Consider the following 20,759-nt stretch of genomic DNA (forward strand, 5'->3'; position numbering starts at 1 on the left):
TGGGTTATCTAATGCACCTAACACTTTTATAAGGTTAATGAACCATGTTTTGCGTGCTTTTATTGGTAAATTCATAGTTGTCTATTTTGATGATATTTTGATCTATAACAAAGGCTTAGATGAACACATTGAACATTTGCAAAGTGTATTGACTGTTTTAAGGAAGGAAACGTTGTATGCTAATTTGAAAAAGTGTTCCTTTTGTACAAATCAGATTGTTTTTCTTGGTTATGCTGTAAGTGCTAAAGGAATTGAGGTTGATGAAGAGAAGGTAAAGGCTATTAAAGAGTGGCCTACACCTAAAAGTGTAAGTGAGGTAAGAAGTTTTCATGGTTTGGCTAGTTTTTATAGAAGATTTGTGAAAGATTTTTGCACCCTTGCTGCACCATTAACTGAAATTGTGAAGAAACATGTGGGATTTAAGTGGGGTAGTGAACAAGAAAGGGCATTTAATCTAATTAAGGAGAAATTGGTTTCTGCACCATTACTTGCTTTACCTGATTTTACTAAAACTTTTGAAATTGAGTGTGATGCTTCAGGTATAGGTATTGGAGCTGTTTTGATGCAAGAAGTGCGTCCAATTGCTTACTTTAGTGAGAAATTGAGTGGAGCAGCCCTAAACTATCCTACCTATGACAAGGAGATGTATGCATTGGTGAGAGCATTGGAAACTTGGCAACATTATCTTTTACCTAAAGAGTTTGTTATACACACTGATCATGAGTCCTTGAAGCATTTGAAAGGGCAAGGTAAGTTACATAAGAGACATGCCAAATGGGTTGAATTTATTGAGCCATTTCCTTATGTGATCAAATATAAACAAGGTAAGGAGAATGTGGTGGCTGATGCATTATCTAGAAGGTTTCAAAGATGGCACATTTCATTCCATGTCACAAAACTGATGATGCAACAAACATAGCTAATTTGTTTTACAAGGAAATAGTCAGGTTGCATGGAGTACCAAGGAGCATAGTTTCAGATCGAGATGCTAAGTTCTTGAGCCACTTCTGGAAAACTTTGTGGGGTAAGTTGGGTACTAAACTTTTATTTTCTACTACTTGTCATCCACAAACTGATGGATAAACTGAGGTTGTAAATAGAACACTGTCTACTTTGTTGCGTGCCATTATTCAAAAGAACTTGAAAACTTGGGAAGAATGTTTGCCACATGTTGAATTTGCTTACAATGGAACTGTCCATTCAGCTACTAAATTTTTACCATTTGAGATTATATATGGTTTTAATCCATTAACTCCGTTGGATTTATTACCTTTACCTATTGATGAGCGTGCTAGTATGGATGGTAAAAAGAAAGCTGAATTTGTCAAGCAATTGCATGAGAGAACACGTCAACACATAGAAAAGAGAACTGAACAATATGCTACTCAAGCCAACAAGGGACGTAAGCAAGTGGTTTTTTAGCCTGGAGATTGGGTTTGGGTGCATATGAGAAATGAGAGGTTCCCAGCACAAAGGCGTTCCAAGTTGCTTCCAAGGGGAGATGGTCCGTTTCAAGTGGTTGCACGGATCAATGACAATGCCTACAAATTGGATCTTCCTAGTGAGTATAATGTGAGTGCTACTTTTAATGTTTCTGATCCTTCTCCTTTCGATGTAGGTGAAGATTCGAGGACGAATCTTTTGAGGAGAGGGGGAATGATGAGAACCATCAAAGGAATACCACTAAAACTTCAAGTGATCCTTTACACATTCATAGAGGCCCAATTACAGGAGTAAGAGCCAAAAAGATGCAAGCTGCTTTAAATAGATTAATTGATAAAATATGGATTGAAAATGCAATTCAAGATGCAAGACCTCATGAATTGGGCTTAAAGAGAAGACAAGGCATTGTGGGCATTATTCAAGTTATTGGGCAGCCAAATACACAATTTGTATCAAATGCAGAAAGGTCAAATTCGGAATACAAAATGTATTGATTGAGCCAGAAGTAATGTGAAAGATATATACCGTTGAAAAGACAATTAAGTTAGCTTTCCAATAAATTTTACAGAGCTGAATTTGGAGTTCTCTAGAAGGAGTTATGACTAATTCATTACAGCTTGTTCAGACTTGGGATTTTCAACGACTCCTTTGTTTTTCAACTTCATTTGTTTGTTTTGTTTCAAGTTTGTCAATGTGTAAGGTAAGTCTACCATCAATGATGATGGGCTAACATTAAGTTTTTCAATGATAGCATTAATTATAGTAGGCTAGCATTAAGTTTGTCAAAAATAGCATTAATTATGGTGGGTTGGTGAAGATTTTTGAAACATCCTTTGACAAACCTACTTGGAGGGTTGTTCAATGTTTCCATTTGTATTTTTAGGATTTTGGGTTTCTTTTAGCCTATTTAAATTCAGCAACCTTGCTATGTAATAATATTATAGATTAATGATATTTGAATTTGAAAGATTATTCTTTCTTTGGTTCTTTTGAGAACTAGTGAACTTATCAAGAATTTGCATTCTTGTGGCATTCTAAATTTAGACTTATCACTCACATTCTCATCTATTTCTTGAGTGTGGCGTCAATATCATTCTCTATACCTTTGATTCATGTTTTCTTAAGCATTGGGTCAAGGTTTTGTTTGTCATAAATCTGTTTAGAACTTTCTTGGGAAGTTGAAACTACAAATTAAGTGTGGGTTTCAAAGTTTCATTGTGGGATTCGCATCATGGACGAACCCAGATTTTCTGGACCGGGTTCAACCCGTACCAAATTAAATAAAATCCGGTATCCGGATGCTATTTTTAAAACCCACATATGTCCGGGTCCAGTTCCGGGTTTAGGTGAACCTGTATATCCGAAACCCGGACCCGAATATTTAATAATTTTAATATTAATTTTTTAAAAAATTATTTTTAATATAAATTAGAAAAAAAGGAGCCCAAATGGTGCCCTAATTCATTTATCTTTCACAGTCGCAACAAACATTTCCTCTCTCAGTCCCTCTTTAGCTCATCTTCATCTTCATCATCGTTTTCATCATTTGCCCACCTTTGCGGCTGTTCATCATCATAATCAGTCGTTGTTTCCTTGTCTTCTTTGGCGCGACCGATAACCAACTGTGATGTGGGTTGAACGCCACCTTCGCCAATCGCGATTGCGGCTATGTTCATCATCATCAAGCACCGTCGTAACCAGCTCCGATATGGTCAGAAGCAATGGGCTTGCGTTCGCCGTTTGTTGATTCACCGGATGCCAATCCTTCAAGTTCGTAAATACCGAATCCTAAGTTCATGTTTTCGTTGTTGGAAGTTGATGTCTTCCATTTTATAATTATGCTATTTATGCTTTGTTATGATTTGATTTGAATATTTGTGCTTTGATATGCTTCCATTTTATTATTTATAGTTTATTTAATTTTGAAATATTTTTTAATTGTTGGCTATTGCTGTTAATAAATTAGAGTGCTGGAAACGTGATTGGTTTGATTCAAATGCAAAGAAGCAGCAATAATGATGATGATAACATTCATTATAAGTGGGAGGTTCGCACCTAGAAACAAACGAGCTGATTTGTAATTGGTTTGTTTAGAATCTAGATTTGTATTTGATTTGTTGAAATCCTGGATTTGTATTTCTATTTGATTTTTCAATTGAATTCAGTTTTTTTTTAATTCAATTATCAATCCAGGTTGAAAACCCGCAATTCGGGAACTCGAATTTTCTCGAGTTGAACCCGGACTGGACCCAAAGTGGAAAAAGCCGGGTTTATTGCTGGGTCCAGTACTAAAAATATTCGTTCGGGTCTGGATCTGAAAAAGCTAAACCCGCACCTGAACCCTGATTTTGCCATCCCTACCCATATCTACCTAAATTGATATAAGGAGCATGATCTTTTCTATCTAGGTCTTCCCCATAGTCATCTTAATCAATATACCTATATCGAATTCTCTTTCTTTGTTGCATTAGGAGCTTTAGATGGCTGCCCCTTTTGTAAACTATATTTAGCCCTATCTTTTCTCTCACTCACCTCCTCAAACCTTAATTTCAAATGTTCAAATTTTTGTTCTAAGGATTTAAAGAAGAGTCTGAAGTCTATTTGTTCATAAGAATCATTTGTTGAGTTTTGATTTTTGTCTTGAGATATTTAGAAAACTTGCAAAATAGAGCTAGAAAAACCTCATAAACACTCTTACTTGCTTTTCTCTCAAGACTAATAGCACTCATTCTTATATTTACTCAAATTTAGCTTTTACTTCTTATAAGCTCACACTCCGTTGCTTTTTTCCACTCTCTAATTTTCTCTTTCAGTTATTTATCAACTTAAATGACCTCGATCAAAATTTACTTACAAAATCCAAATCTCAACAAATTAGATCACAAACAAAGAAAGACAGAAAAAAAAAAAACATGAATCTTGATGCAATCAGGATTGCCTTTTTCTTTTCTGTTTTTAGTCGAATTGTAGAAAATAAGAATAGACAAAAGTTAAATAACAAGCTATGCTTTAAATTCAATTGGTTTTTTTTTTATATTTCTTTCTTCTTCTTTTTTAGTTTTGGATGAAAAAGAAGAGAACATAAAGAATTAGGGCAAAATCGCAGAAAAGAAAACTTAAAAGAAAATAGATTTGCATATTCAAACAAAGATTAAGAAAGAAACAAAAGGATGCGGAATTAGAGAAATTAAATAGATTTATAATAGATCAAACATGATTTAGGACCTAAGCTCCAACAACAATTAATGTGAACTTTATAAAGATAAGTGAGACCCTACACTCAATGAGGCTTCTTTGCTGAGGATCATTCTAATTCAGATAAAAAAACAATTATGAAATCAAGACCTTGACTCATTATCTATAAAAAGATAAGAACCAAAGGTATAAGAAGACTAGGTTTGACGGCCACATTCAAGAAAAAAGAGAAAGACTATGAGTGATAAGTCAAGAAAGAGCGCCACAAGATAAAATCTTGATAAGTTTTTAAAGTTCTTTGAGAACCAAAGTGAAAAGCTCTCACAAATAAGGGTTACATGGGTTTATATAGTTATATTTTACTAATAGAATAAGGTTTCCTTGTTGCTAAATATAATCTAAAGTAAGAAAGAAATAAAAGATCTTTTTTTTTTTCAATACAGACCAGGAAACTAAAAAATATGCTTGATTTTGCTTCCTAATTTGATAAGGCCTGGTTTGATCCTCATTCCAGTCATTCCAAATCAGATTTTCAAGTTTGAATAAAATTGACAAAGTATTGACCATCTTGAACACTCAATTAATACAAATTAGTGTCGTGAACAATGTGTGTGAGACATGCTCAATTAATTCATTTAGTGCTTCATTGTCTTGGTTTTTGTCTTTTGTCATTCAACCAATTCATGAATGCTCAATGAATCTTGTGATGCTTTAGCAACCTGGTTCTCATCAATTATATTCATAAATCTTGAATGAATGATTTGAACAAAAGGAAAAATACTCAATGAAACCTTCTCATTTTTCTTTTTCTTTTTTTGGGTACTAAGCTTTATAGAGTATGTTTGCTTTTGTTCAAATCAACCATTAACACCCATGACTATAACTAGTCTATTTTTAAATTCACTTTTGTATTAGGCTTGCAAGAGTACTAAAGTGAAACAATACTTTTTCTTCCATTGAAATCATGCATTAAACACTCATGACTATAATTAGTTTATTATTTTCATTTTTTTTAATTAGGCTTTATAGAATACTTTTGTATATGTTCAAATCATCCATCCAAATTTCAGTTTATTTATAGTGAGGGAATGAATTTAGAATAAACATTTTAATAGAAGTCTTAGCTGAACTAAAGCAAGAAGTTAAGAACTACCTACTGTTTCTGTTATTCCGGTAGGAGTTAATTCTAAAGAAAGTATGAAATAAAATACACCAAGCTCAGTCTAATTCTTTTTTTAAACCCCTGTTAAAGGTTTGCAATAAACAAGAAAAATATAGTCTTTAAAAATATTTAAGAAATTCTTTAACCTTGAGAGTATTGAAGTCAAGAATTTTCAACAAAGACTTATGAATTTCATCCAGACACACTTGTTTAATTTTTCCATGAACAGTGGGATTTGAGATCGTCAAATCATTCTGTATATCGATCATTGGACTACCTGACCATGTACCCTACAACTTAACCAGTCAATTATATCTTTCACGATATCATCACTTTCTGGTTCGGAAAGGAGATCATGTAAGAATCCTCGGTACAATTTCATGGTTTTATCAGCTGAAGAGGCATATTTGTGTAGCTTTTTAGAAGCTTCTGGATCAGTTACAGTATCAGCAGTGCCATGGAGAAGTAGAAAAGGAACTTTTAATCTGTTGAGATTTCGTTGCAAGTAGGTTGTGATTCGAAGGATCTCATAACCGGTTCTTACCCTGATGGATCCAGTATACACAAGTGGGTCAGTATATTTAGCCACTAGTGCCTCTGGGTCACGTGACACCGGCATTCCATTCTTATTTGCTGCACTGATTTGGTATCTTGGCAATAAAAACGACACAATCGGAGCAAGTACCTACAATGACACAACGCAAATTACAACATTATCTCGAGAATAGATAACTATACATAAACAAATTGAATAATTTGATTCATCATATATCTCTATCAATATATATATATATATATATATATATATATATATATGTATATATATGTATGTATGTATGTACGTATGTATATGTACCACAAAAATTGGATGGGATGGCTCAACTCCAACTGCTGGCGAAGTTAGCACTACACCAGCAACATTGGCCTCAAACTTTGGATCAAGCACCGCCTGCGATTTATTAACAACCCAAGTTAATAAGCTTTCCTCCTCAACAAAATTATCATCTCATTAAGAGTATTGTAAGAAACAAAAACCTTAAGTACAATGGCTGCACCCGTCGAGTGCCCAAAGCAAAAGCATGGAAGGCCAGGATTGTCAGCTAAAACCTTTTCAACAAATAATTTCTGGATATAAATTAAAGAAATCAATATTTAATTGAATCTGAGATTTATTTTAAATGTATTAATTATTATTTATGATCATCAGCATCTTATTTCGAATCTTTGGACATACCATGTCCTTGACAGCAGCATCAAGAGAATGAACATATGCATGGAGTCCATCACTTCCACCATGTCCTAATAGAAACAAAAGCTCATGTGAGCCTGAACAAATGATTTAGATGAAAACTTGAATCACAAAATAGGATGATACATAACCCAGAGGTTCAAACTCAGAGCAGCTAGTTAGCAAGTGACAAAAACAATAATAATAGTAAAAGATTAATAAAACCAAAGATAGTAGAATCCCGAAAGAAGTTATTCCAGAGAACATTATCACGATTCATTATTATCAGAAAGAGAACGAAGACAGAAGATTAATTAAATTTTTATGTTAACTAAATAAAAGTTTTACGGAGAACTCTAGAAATTAATAGCCCGTAAACAAGATTACAAGATCAGCAAAAGTTCTGCTTGTGCAACATGAGATCAAGTCCAATGTTTGGAAACGGGGCACATTTCACTTTCCCGTGACAATCAAGAGAAAATCAAAATCTTAAGAAACTAAAAGCACAAACTACATACCCAACAACAGATGAAACTATACATCCGCAAATGTATTTCATTTAATTTATAACCAAGGTCACTTTAAAATAAATGCACAAGAGGACGAAGTGAGAAGCAAATTTACATAAGCATGTTATTAGAATCCACTAAAATTTTGGGTAAGAAAAATCATATACTGATTTTTTCTGGTATCCATCAATCAGAAATAAACAAATTAAAATTAAAAAAAAAAAAAAGAGCCTTTCTAGCATAAAATTTTTCCCTGTGAAACAAATAAAATGAACGTAGTTCCTAAAGGCTTAGCTCGTCTTCCAAATGCAACCTCCTCCCTTAATGTCCTTGCCAACTTTAGAAGTAAAAGTTCAGACGCAAAAACACAAATAAGAAGCTTCAGATTTTACTTTTTCGCACCAATGGGATGCCAATTGATTTACTCAATCCCTGCAACATCCAAATATAGATGCATCGTTGAAGAGGAGGAGCGTAGTCTTAGATCTAGACTAGAATATTAAAAAATGCAATTTTTTTTCCTCTGAAGGATAAGTAGATGAAAGTTAGCTATATATATGTGTGGACAGATTGAATAGAACGAGTACCATATGTGTTATTAAAAGGTTAAACCTATCCTGTGTGCTGCAGAAAAAGAAAATAAAAGTTTTTGCTGAGTTCCTACTCACTCCTAGAATATTTACTATTCCACAAACCTACAGAAATATTATGATCTTCATCCTTTAAAATTGACTGACAACTCATTATCCTTTGCGAAAGAGAAGTAACAACGAATTTTCATATCATTACAACAGCAGCACCAGGCCCAATTACATTTAAAATTTACTCATTTTTACTAGAATAGCATGTGACTGATAGTTAATAAACCTAAATTATTCCCTTTAATTTCAGTAATAGGATTCCTTTAAGGGTTGTTATTTCCTTTAAAAAAAAATAGAGAAATTGCAATAATTACAGAATTATACATCATAAGCATAATACATAGTACTTTCCGGAAATAATTTACAATATTTTTTATGTTCAAAGGTGATGAGAAAAAAGTATCTCTTCTCTAATTTTATGTTTGTTTATTTATATTAAATTTAAAAAAAGGAGTTGTAAAATAAGTAGTCATTATAGACAGAAAAGAAAATTTTGAGAATGTTAAGGGTGCCAACAAGCTTCAAACTTACCAATCCAATCCATACCAAAAACCTTGAATCCATTAGCATTTAGCTGCTTGGCAAAATAATTATACCGGCCGCTTTTGTAGAAAATAAATCGGAAAATCATCATTAATAAAAGATTGAGCCGTACAGAATCAAATTAATATAAAATATGCACTTGCACAAATAACGAACCTGTGTTCGTTCAAGCCATGCAATAGAACCACTACTCCCCTGCGTAATAAGATTGAGAATGAATTAAGATAACGTTAACTCTCTATATAGGAAAGATGAAAATATTGTGAAGTTGAGCACACAAGAAGAAAAAAAAAGAAAAATGAAATGAAAGGAGTAACAAAATTGAAAAATGCTTTTTACAACAGATTCATTTGCTTAACCAATTGCGAAGAAATAGGTAACATAAAAGTAGGAGTCGTTATGTGTTGCCTTAAAGTGGTATAACATGATTGTGATAATTATCATATATCGGTCCAATGAAAGCAAGAATTTTATGAACCTATAACAAATGATGTCTTCATGAAGTTTGTTTTATTTAATCAGTCAGCGGACAATCCAGTACTCAAGTTATGGTCCATTGAAAAGTACGGTCACAACCATACATTTTTATGAGAAACTAGGACCGTTTAAATTAAAGTATAAGAAAAGATTCATAGTCATATATAAGACTCACATAATAAATTTAGTTGATAAGTAATATTTCGACTTCATGATTTTAGAACTCCAGAAATTCAACCACGCAAAAAGTTGCTTTTAAAATTAATATAATATTTTTTAGTGAACTAAACACGACATTTCTGTAAAAAATTAACAATATAAATTATTGAAAGGGCCCCTTGTCCAAATTGTATGTACAGTGAAGTGCCAACAATTTGAATTTGATATCTTTTAGTTTCAGACGCTGATTTGTTTACGTTTTATGTGTACATTTGAATATAAGAAGTTCATTATTTTGTGAAGTTTCAGGAGGCTAATGTCTCAAATACTCAGACCTTAGCAATTGAGCCCCATTCCAAAATGCTGCTATTAAATGAATTGGCCAAACCAATTAATTCATTATTTTTTACTGACATTTTACGGAATACATTGTTTGGCTTTTTAAGGAAAAAAAGAAAAAGAAATACTAGGTATACAATCTCAGACCTCTGGTTCAATAAATTGTGATTCATACGTGACAAATATAGCAACCATCTTAATTTTATAGCGGTATTTGCGGATCAAATTTTGCAGATTGAACATTAATCCATTCCATAATTTTGCTAATTATAAATTTTCAATCCAATCAAAACCTTGGATTGGTTAAATTCAATTCAAATCTACTTCATATGTTTGTGAATCGAATGTGTATTTAACTCAATCCATATTCAATCTACTATTTTGTAGATTGGTTTGCATATTAAAATTTTTTAATTTTGTCCAATCTACAAATAAATTAAATAAACAAATCTAATATAAAAATAATTTTCCTATCAAGCAAATTCAAAATTGAATAAAATTTAAATAAATTAATTGTATAAATATAGATAGAGTAATATATTTAAAGTTTCAAAATATAACATACCCAAAAGAAAAAATCTCAATTATTTATATCAATACATGACAAGCTTGAGAAGCTTGAAAAGAAAATAAGAAATTAAGCTTAATTACCTCAATTGATGAGGTGAAACAATGATGACTCTGTGCGTGCGGCGAGGTAGAGTTTTGTGATGTTATGTGCTAAAGTGTTTTGTTTGACTTATGGTTTTTGTTTTGCTTCAGAATTTTTACTGTTAAGGAAGCTAAATTTTTTTATTTAATTTTTTGTTTTATATTATTGTCGGGTAAGATATAAATGGTATTAATATAACTACATTTTAATTTTTTTATTTAGAAGTGAGTAGTAATGCCACATTTATAAATTTTATTTTTTAATTAAGTAAATTTTTTTTGTAGATTCACAGATTTTTGTGAATTTACTATATCCAATTCTAATCCACCAACTGCAAATTGTCAATTTTTCAATTTAATCCAATCCATTAATCCACATATTAAATTTTTACAGATATGATTTTTTTAAAATTTAAATAGTTTGAATGAATCGGATTAAATTCTGATCAACCATATTTTGAAGCAAATATAAAAGAATGCAAGGGATGTAGTGAAGAAGTAGCCAAGAAAGGAAATTGTTCGGGTACGAAGAATTATTATATCATAAAGGCATCAAAAAGGAACAGCAGACAGCCGGACACCACCCATAATAGAAGCTAGATAAAATAGTCATGGAAACTTTGTTATTTACAGAGAAAAAAAATAGTCATACCATATTAAAATTAATTTTTCAAAAGAGAGACTGTGTTTCCAAATAAGTTTATGATGTGTGTCTCTAATAAAATGACTCGCGTAACTATGTCGTCAATTCATGGAAATGTTGTGATAGTATTCCCTAATAGCTATCAAATCAATGCACAAACAAACAAATAAATAGATTTTCGTAATTCAGATTAATAGAAACCTTACCTAACATTGACAGATGCTGGAGACCAAGATTGTGTAAAAATGGTATCACCTCTAGGTGTCACAAAAAGAGAAAAGTCTCTAAGACTGAGACAATGAATATTCTTATTTTCATGATCGTCTTGCACAACTCTCCTAATGGCCAATGATCTCCTTGCCAAAACCTCCTGCTCCAAACCACTAATAGTGCTTTTCCATGGCACAATCCTTCTTGAACCTTTTCGCCCTCGAAATCGAAATGGAGCCAGCAATATTAAAATCAATGCATTTACAATTGCTATAAGACATTTTAATGCTCTCAGAGAAAACAGAGCATTTATACGTCCGCTTGCACCCGATGTTAGAATCAATGAAGGTTGGCTTTCTTCAATTGCCATTATTTGATTTTTTTCTGAAGAGAAGAATTTAGAATTTTTGAGTTTCTCAGAGTAATTCTCTAAAAAGAAAATTATCACATATCAAGAGAAACTAAATGAGGCATAGAATTTTCAGAATTTCAACTGATGACAGTTGCTGAATTGAGGTTTTACTAAATTTAGCGTTCAAATAATAGACAGTGTCAAAATATGATGCATATCCAACATAAACCAAGGCTCACGGAGTCTTATTATTAAGCCAAAGTAGTAATCTAAATGATAGACACCTGATCATGCATGCATGAGTTGGAATGCAAAAGGCGATGTGTTATTTCATCAAATGGCCACGCAAGTAGAAGATATATTGAGCAAAATTAGGCATGTTTGCCAAATTCATTAAGCGGTGATTTAGCACTATAAATAGAGCCCCGTTTTCCATTTGTAAATGCCGTACCCAAAAATCATCAAACGGAATAGAGAAAGTTTTGTACCTGTTTTGAGGAGATTAAAAAATTCTTTTATAATATGTTGGAATTACGTAGGTATTTCAAAATATTAATGTTCATATTGGAGGGAAGTGAGAGTAATAGTCTTGTGTTTGATTTGAACTAATCATGTATTGGATTTCGATTATTTAAGTTGAATAAAATCATGAGTCACATAAATTAAATGAAAAAGTGGATGACTAATTCATTATATTCTCAAGATTAAGCTACTTATTTGTCATTCTTGCACCTTCATTTAAGGCGCAGAATTTGGTCTTAAAGGAAATGTGCTCTTGCACACCTTAATGAATTCTCTATTCATTGATTGCAGTTGATAACTGGTTAATTTTACATAAATTTTTATTACTTTCTTTGCGGTTATTTAAATTATTTTTCATGAAATTTTTGAACATTTATTAGTGTTTTATGTTTTGTAGGAATTTTTAAGCTAAAAAAAAATTAGTAGAAAAGCCATAGATTAGTGTGAAGAACAGCCAATTGAAACTTAGGGCATATTTGGTACATTGTATTATATGATATTAAAATACTGTTCATATTAAAATAATATCAACCTCATGTTTGGAACAAATTTGTAAGGAATTAAGATGTGAGTTAGGTTTAGCTAATCCGTCAGTTAATGCATTAGCTTTGCTTCTTCTTTTTTTCCTTTTGCTTTTGACTTTTCCTTTTGCTTTATAATAATAATAATAATAATAATAAATAAATAAAGTTTTTAATTTAATATAATATTTTTATTTTTTTTACATTATATTTATTAATATAAATTAATAAATAAATAATTTATCATTCAATAATAGTATATTATTTTTTTATTTTTATATTATAATTTATTAATAAATTTTTAACTTTACCTAATGCGCCCAATGGCTGCATTATAATTTATAATTGCACCTTAATGCAGTTATTTGGTACTCCAAACATGGGGCTGCATTGCTAATGCAATGCAATCGCATGTAATGAGGGGTACCAAACACTCTCTAATATTAAAATAATATAATATAGTGTGTTAAACGTATTCTTAATAAATTTTGTTTGCTTTTTTAGATGAATCTTTGGGCTCTATGTAGTTCATCGGGCTATATTAACATTTATTATGGTTGAAGGCTAAATTTGGGCCATAAAAATTTGTTCTTGAAGGCCTGGTCAGATTTTCAAATTAGGCCTACAATAATAATAATAATTAATATTGTTAATATAATGATTATAAATAATTATAATTATAATTGTTATTAACAATAATTAATATTATTATAATGGTAATTATTATCATTATTATTATAGTAATTTTATTATTAAGATTAATTATAACGATGTTAATTATTATTATTATCATATTAATATTCTTATTATTATTAATGATAATAATCAACTAATATCAATTTAATAACTTATAAAAATTTATTTTAATTTTAAAATAAAAATAAACACATCAATAACAATACAATTCATTTCAACTATAATTTTTATAATTAAAATAAATAAATTATTTTACTTCTCATTTCTCATTTTACTTTGTTCCGATTTTGAAGGATCCCGATTACTACCAGTAAATAAACCATAATTACATCGCTGGGGTTGACCTTTTCTGTTCCACGCGCCAGATATTGAAGTGAAGCAAATATTAGTAACTTGTCAAAAACTAATAAAAGCATTTGACACGTGGCAACTGTGGTGCTTACGTAATCAAATTTCAACAAACCCTTTACTCCTACCCATAGCAGATATTGATGAAGATAGAGAGATATTTTGAAATTCAAAAAGAAAACAAAAATGTCAAGCCTAATCGTTCCACCAATCCTAACTTCTCCACGAGATGATGCCATCAAGCTTCACGGTGCTTTTAAGGGTATTCTTCTCTTTTTCTACGAATTTTCATTTTTTTTAATTTACTTCCAATCATGAAACTTTTGTAATAATTTTTTAATTATTTATTTAAAGAATTTGTTAATTATATCGTATATTCATGTTTCGGTAGAGAAATTCTGAAATGCTCAGGGATTAATTTCTTGACTGATTACAGAGACTTATAAAATCAATTGTAAATTTGCTAATTTGCTTGTCGGATTGAACGTATAAATTCAAGTGAGAGAATTAGGGACATGTGTGGCATGTTGAAATCGACAATCCCATTTGTTTTTTCATAATCCTTATCTTCTTTGTTATGATTTGATGAAAAGCAAAATGGTATGCTTAGATTTTGAGGATCTGGATATGTGATTTAGGACTTAAAATTGAGTTGTGGTTTGAATTTTTTTGAAAGAAGATTTGGCCATGTGGAAAATCTTACAAATTACTATTGCTAAAAAAAATTAAAAAAAGGATGTGAGGAAGGCAGAGTTCATAGAGTTGCTCAAAGATAATGAACCTAGGCTTAAATCTCGGTGTAGTGTGGGTTCTAAAAGGATGAAGGAATTTGATTTGAAATTTGAGCATACGATATGTCACATAACCAGGACTGCTGCTATTTCTGTGATTTAACTTTATGTCATGGATAAATATAGTACTCAGGAACTTTTGGAATTATTGACAAATCTTATCTTATGCTTAAATGAACTTGGTGTTGGATTCTTTATTTTGGAAGAGTGTTATGTAAAAGAAATTTTGGATGGAATTACAGTCGGAAAGTAGGCAAAAAGATAAAAGCTTCTTTGATTGATGTAAGAGATGGTAATGATAAGTGTTTTTGATTGAGAAACTTGCCAATAGAAGGTCTTAAGTGAGGTAAGCTAATTGATCAAATAAAAGGAAATGGGTGAACCATTAATATGTTAAACATGTAGATTTTGGGCTATGACATATAAATAGTCAACAAACAGCATAATGTTATTGTATGCAATACATGGGTTTATTCTTTATTTTCTTTAATAAAGCCTCAGTTTGAGCCATCAAGACCAAACCCATTGAGTCATTCTACAGTCGACATTAATTGAGTTGCTACATTGATCCCTTCAATATCCATAATTGGGTGCTTTTCCAAAATGTCAAATGGCAGAAGCACGCAATGCATTGCAAGTTGTTAATAACAATTAGTGATTATGTCACTTCACCATTTATATTTATATAAAATACAGCAGTACAAATTGTAGAGAAATGATGATAATTGTGCCTGACATGTCTATTATTAGTCGACTTAGAAAACTGCTCTTACTTTTACTGTTTCATAACAATCTTGAATACGTGAAAAGAAAAAAAAAATGATCATATCAATGTTTTAGTGGGTCACCAATAAGGGAAACAAGAAAAGAATAGTCATTTAGGTAGGATTTACGCTTTTGACTTTTGGTTTTGTTTTTATTTCTTTTTCTCACTAGGCTTTCACTAGTTTTATTATAACTATTTTCATTAATATTAATACTACTTTTTTCGGATAACACTGTTGAGGATAAAAAATTTTCTTGTTGGTATGAGCATCTCTTCTATAACATGCTCACTTTCTCTGTTGCAGCATCAAGGATATGGTCAAGGTTTACACACGAAATGTAATGTGGGAGCATTTTAATACTGTAGTCTAAAGTCATGTAGTTTATGAAAATCTACTTTGTCATGAGACTGGATCTAACAAGTTTAGGCTTTTAAGCCATGTTTAAGAGTAGTGAGACCGGCACAATGTTGTTGTAATGCCTTGATGTGAAATGTTTCCAAGATTAGTCTTTCGAATCCTTTCTCATATATAGAAAATGCTCATCAAGAAAATGCTTCTACAAGATAAGCGAAGAAAGTAATATTTGAGGTGCTCTCTTCAATTGAAATTCTAAGAGAAGGCCTATATATGCTTTCCTTATATAAGAGGATTTTATATTGTATAGAAGCAAATTTCTTTTAAAGTCTAAACTAAATGACAAGTGGCAGGTTTAATGTCTTTTTTCTTTTCCTCTAATTTTAAAGTAAGTAGTATCTGTGGAGTTCTTTTCATTTGGAATGTTTAAAAATTATTATTTGAATATTCTACTATTGGCATTATGATATTGCTGCCTTCACCCTTGTTAACCAAATGGGTGATTTGGACATCTGTTGTATATAGTGTTCTATTTTCTGTGTAAAATAATCTAACCGCACCCTGGAGGTGGATGGGCTGACACAGTTACGATTCCATAGATTTTCTTCCGATGAGTTCATTCTGTGTGAATATTATGGTTTTCATTGCATCAAATGTTTGCTCTTTCATGTGAATTCAGGATGGGGATGTGATACTGCTGTGGTGATCGACATTCTTGCCCATCGAGATGCAACACAACGAGCTCTTATCCAACAAGATTACAGAGCTATGTATTCTGAAGACCTTTGTAAACGCTTGTCTTCAGAGCTTAGTGGCAAATTGGAGGTACCACTGTAATACGCACTCAGTATATCTTTTCAAAACTATTTTAGCTTTTTTGAAATATTGGCTATTCCCTTTATTAATTTTCTTCCTATATTTGATCTTTTACAAATCAGATGGCAGTTTTGCTCTGGATGCATGACCCAGCAGGACGTGATGCAGTAGTTGTGAGAAATTCACTTACCACAGGTAACTTAAAAGCTGCCACTGAAGTAATTTGTTCTCGCACACCATCCCAGATTCAGTTGATTAGACAACATTACCATTCAAAGTTTGGCGTCCACCTTGAAGATGATATTAAGAGACACACTTCTGGTGATCATGAAAAGGTAGAATATGTTTCTCTTTTTATTCTATCTGAAATATTGTGTTTGTTAACTTTGCTCTAAATATTTGTCATCTGGAGTAATATCTATTAGTTTCCTTGTTTTCGAAACTTTTTGCCTTACTTTGCTTGTGGTCCCACCTCATTTTTCAGAAATGTTCTGGTTTCTCATTTTCTCTTAGCATTGTTGAAGTAATTCGATTACACAGAAAATTCGACATATTTGAGGGTTTCTTATTGATGTGAATGGTCCATCCATAGTCAACCTTTATATCTTCAGCAGCAACTTTTGAAAGTAAGTTTATAAATGTTGAAGAAAGGTAATACTTAATGCATATATTTAGTTATTTATTGATTTATTGAAATGCAAAGGTGGGCAGAGAAGGCACGTATTTATTAAACACAATTCTATTAGGATTGAGAAACATGTTATATGCTGTGCTAACATCCGACAATTATGCCTTGAAATATTAGCTGCAATTTTATATAGGGTAATTTAGCTAGTACCAGGATCTGCATGAAAGTTGTATTATTCATGATTGCCATAAATGATAAGTATGTTTTTCATAACTGTTTATTTCTTTAGCAAACCTGAATTGTGTATCCAAAAAAAAAAGAAAAGAAAAAGAAAAGAAAAATACTGTGTACTCAAACTGAACCTGGGTACTCTTAACAGTTGCGGGATATTGTTTAGTTCTTGCATGCCCTTTAGGGATAAGCTTTTGAAATTGATAACAAACTAGAAAATAGTCATCAAATGAGAGGGCAATTGCTGCGGGGCTATTCTTTTCTATGCTGTTACTCCAAAAAATAGGATGCAATTTACTTGCCAAATAACTTAACGTACATGTGGAGAGCCTATATTCATGGACATCTGGACTTCAGTCCCTGCTATTGAATCATTCAATTGGTCGAGATCTTTCATGAATAAAGTGATCAATGGCCTAACTTACAATTTAATTCCTCTCTTGCTTGTGCCTTTATTTCTTTCTCCAACTCCCTATACGTCTCTCTCACTGGTTTGGTTGCCTTGTTTTCTCCAACTCTCTTAATTTTATTATTTCTCACAAGAAACCCTTGTGCAGAAAATTATTTGACCTTTAAGTTCATTCATTCTTCCAGTTAGTTTATTACCATAACATAAAAACACTGGATAATATCTATATGGATTCTGACTTTGTTTATTCAACTTACTAAATACCAACAATCACCACCCAAAAAATAAGAATTAAAGAGAGAGAGAAAGGAAACGGCAACTCAACTGAAATCTAAGTTTTCTTGCCTGTGCTTGCTTTGAACCTCCAAAGACTAATATCATCTACACAATCATCTTATTCCCGAAGATACTACAAGCCCCATTGAACAAATGCTGAAAGCATAGTTGAATTACAGCTATTTATTTGTGCCTCTCTTTCTATATTTATTTGTGCCTCTCTTTCTACATATTTCTCAAGATCCAACATGGCCCTTCACATTGGTCTCAATCTTATTATCTTGTGAGAGCCTAGTTTTGTCCACTTAGAACCACCACCAAGAGGCCCCATTAGAAGAGCCAAACTGGCTTCATCTTTCGCCTTGTCATGTCATAAACTTTTTCTAGGTGTTTAGAGCCACCTAATTAAAAAAATTTGTTATGTCATAGATCGACAAAGAATATGAGAGGGTTGATGATACAATAAAAGAGCAGAGATAATGGAAAAGTGAATAAAGTCAATGGATGACTTGAAATTAGGGTTGGGCATTGGGTCGGATTCGGTTATTGCCCAATTTCTGATTGGGTACAATTTTTACCATCCAATCGGATCGGATCCGGGTTAATCCAACACAATTGGATCAGATTGCATTACTTATTGGAACAAATTAAAAATATATCAAATCAATTATTATTTCATGAATTTTGTATGAAAATTGCTAAAAGACCCCTAATCCGAATGCAACCCAGTCCGAAATACCATCTGAATTCGAAATATCATCCAAATCCGAACTCATCCAAACTGATCCGAACCCAAATTCATCCGATCCGTTTTATTTCGGTTAGGATCAGATCAGATTTGAGGTTTGGATGGATTCAGATGGTTTTTTTTTGTTTCCCCCAATCCAAACAATCTGAAATCTGATCGAATTCATCCAAATCTGAGGTTCTACAGCCCTACTTGAAATGAGAAGAGAAAATTAAAAGGTATGTGGATCCATTTATTTAGTGTGTTAATCGCGGAAGAGATAATAAGTTATTTCTATGGTACTGTCAGTGACTGCTTTCAGTTATTGGAATGCTCTAATGGCTTAGGCTACAAGTCAGAAGGAAAAGAAAAATCTGAATTTCCGTATTAGAGATTTACTCTATAATAAATAGTAGCATTTATGACTTGGTTTAATATATTTGGTGTAGCTCTTGTTGGCATATGTGAGCCCCCCTTGGAATGAAGGTCTGGAAGTTGACAGACAAATGGTTGAGAATGATGCCAAGGCACTTTACAAAGCTGGGGAGAAGAGATTAGGAACTGATGAGAGGACTTTCATTCGGATATTCTGTGAACGAAGCAGGGCACATTTGGCTTATGTTGCTTCTGTTTATCACAGTATGTATGGAAACTCACTTAAAAAGGTGAATTTTTTCCCCAGTTGTTATTACTCGAGAAATTTTTTTATTTGATGCTTATCCATGATGCTTTCTACCAGGTGGTGAAGAAGGAAACATCGGGCAATTTTGAGTATGGTCTTTTGACAATTTTAAAATGCTCAGAGAATCCTGCGAAGTATTTCACGAAGGTAAGTGATCTTACAATATGCAAATATTTTTGTTCGGTGATTACATGTACCTTTGTTCATGTTGCACGGTAGAATTGACATATTCAGCCAGTGTTTGGAAAGGGATACTTTTGAACATATGCTGTCATAAGAAGCTATTATTGAGAACTACAATAATATGTGAAGTGGAAATCAGATTGTTTAACAGGGTTGGAAAGGTAAAAAGCTTACAGTTCATTGAAGCATCTCTTGGAAGCCATTTTGGAGATATTCAAATTGTGTGCACCTTAAATACTTTCAGGCTCCAACAACAAAATGATAACACAACTGTTACAGGGCAATAATAATTTTGAAGCATTTATGCGTTCCATTAAACCAAATGCTATAGGATGGTGGTGCTGAAAAGACATTGCAGAGGAGTTTTATTTCAATAAATTGTGATGCTTACCAGCATTTGCTTATTTGTTTGACCAACTATTGTAGAATGATGAAAAACCTGACTCAACTTCCCAGGTACTACACAAAGCAATGAAAGGTCTGGGCACGGACGATACTACACTGGTAAGGGTAATTGTGACTAGAACTGAGATTGATATGCAGTATATAAAAGCTGAGTACTCGAAGAAATACAAGAAGACCTTGACTGATGCTGTTCACTCTGAAACATCAGGCAATTACAGGGCTTTTCTTCTCTCTCTTTTGGGTCCCAAATATTAGCTGATTATAGGACTTAATGAAAAATAATTGTTTTTGTTTCTCGCTTGTAATTAAAACGATCACAAATTGAACTTGATGATGGTATAGGATATGGTTCATGCCATCTTGTGTACACCTAAATGTCTATGGTCGTGCTGCATATTGCAGAATGTACAGCTTAACTGTGCTTATTTCTGTACGGTGCTACTATCATCTCCCTTTAAGCTTGCCCTTGTGAGTATGAATAAGTACAAATTAACGTATTTGTTTACTATACAAATTCTATTAAAGAATCATGACTAAATCTCTCTCAAACCGTTTGCTTTGGGCACAAAACTTAACACATTTGTTCTTGGGTTTAAGTGGCCAAAATAAACAAATATCCTAGTCTGCAAATGTATTCTGGATTCTAGGTTAAGGATCTTTTTCTCTACTTTCGGACTTTCAAGCTTGTCTCCTTTACTTCTGGTCTTCTCTCTCTTTGGGTTGAATCTTCTCTGCCTTTCCATAATTTGCCGTATGAATTCTCTCCAAACTCGTCATCTTCTCCAATTTCAGTATTGATCCGCGACTCTCTCGTCACTATCGACCCTCCTTAAAGAAACCATGTTCTTTAC

General features: G+C 32.3%; 2 protein-coding genes across 2 annotated transcripts; one reads left to right on the forward strand and one right to left on the reverse strand.

The window, feature by feature from the left end:
• Positions 1–6,065: 6,065 nt before the first annotated feature.
• LOC18049445 (monoacylglycerol lipase) lies at positions 6,066–11,570 on the reverse strand. Its single transcript, XM_006441248.2, has 7 exons — positions 11,197–11,570; positions 8,878–8,916; positions 8,710–8,780; positions 7,035–7,099; positions 6,836–6,925; positions 6,657–6,749; positions 6,066–6,485 (listed from the first exon to the last, which is right to left on the reverse strand). The coding sequence occupies exons 1-7, from the start codon at positions 11,568–11,570 to the stop codon at positions 6,066–6,068; spliced, it is 1,152 nt and encodes a 383-aa protein (XP_006441311.2).
• A 2,181-nt stretch (positions 11,571–13,751) lies between these two features.
• On the forward strand, positions 13,752–20,277 carry LOC18049446 (annexin D5). The gene is made up of 6 exons (XM_006441252.2): positions 13,752–13,901; positions 16,231–16,376; positions 16,490–16,702; positions 19,088–19,303; positions 19,378–19,467; positions 19,960–20,277. Exons 1-6 carry the CDS (start codon positions 13,826–13,828, stop codon positions 20,161–20,163), a joined length of 945 nt encoding a protein of 314 aa, XP_006441315.1. The 5' UTR covers positions 13,752–13,825; the 3' UTR covers positions 20,164–20,277.
• Positions 20,278–20,759: the final 482 nt, after the last annotated feature.

The sequence above is a fragment of the Citrus clementina genome, unplaced genomic scaffold (genome assembly GCF_000493195.1).
Source record: "Citrus clementina cultivar Clemenules unplaced genomic scaffold, Citrus_clementina_v1.0 scaffold_3, whole genome shotgun sequence".
NCBI classification, from domain to species: domain Eukaryota; kingdom Viridiplantae; phylum Streptophyta; class Magnoliopsida; order Sapindales; family Rutaceae; genus Citrus; species Citrus x clementina.

What these genes read in the sequence shown, in the direction of transcription:
- LOC18049445 (XM_006441248.2), bottom strand. Translation starts at nt 11,570, where the DNA reads ATGGCAATTGAAGAAAGCCAACCTTCATTGATTCTAACATCGGGTGCA. An exon ending in TTTTGGTATGGATTGGATTG is followed by an intron (nt 7,100 to 8,709) that starts GTAAGTTTGAAG and finishes TGTTTCTATTAG; the next exon opens with GACATGGTGGAAGTGATGGA. An exon ending in CATCCCATCCAATTTTTGTG is followed by an intron (nt 6,486 to 6,656) that starts GTACATATACAT and finishes GTGTCATTGTAG; the next exon opens with GTACTTGCTCCGATTGTGTC.
- LOC18049446 (XM_006441252.2), top strand. Translation starts at nt 13,826, where the DNA reads ATGTCAAGCCTAATCGTTCCACCAATCCTAACTTCTCCACGAGATGAT. An exon ending in GCTTCACGGTGCTTTTAAGG is followed by an intron (nt 13,902 to 16,230) that starts GTATTCTTCTCT and finishes ATGTGAATTCAG; the next exon opens with GATGGGGATGTGATACTGCT. An exon ending in CTGCGAAGTATTTCACGAAG is followed by an intron (nt 19,468 to 19,959) that starts GTAAGTGATCTT and finishes TCAACTTCCCAG; the next exon opens with GTACTACACAAAGCAATGAA.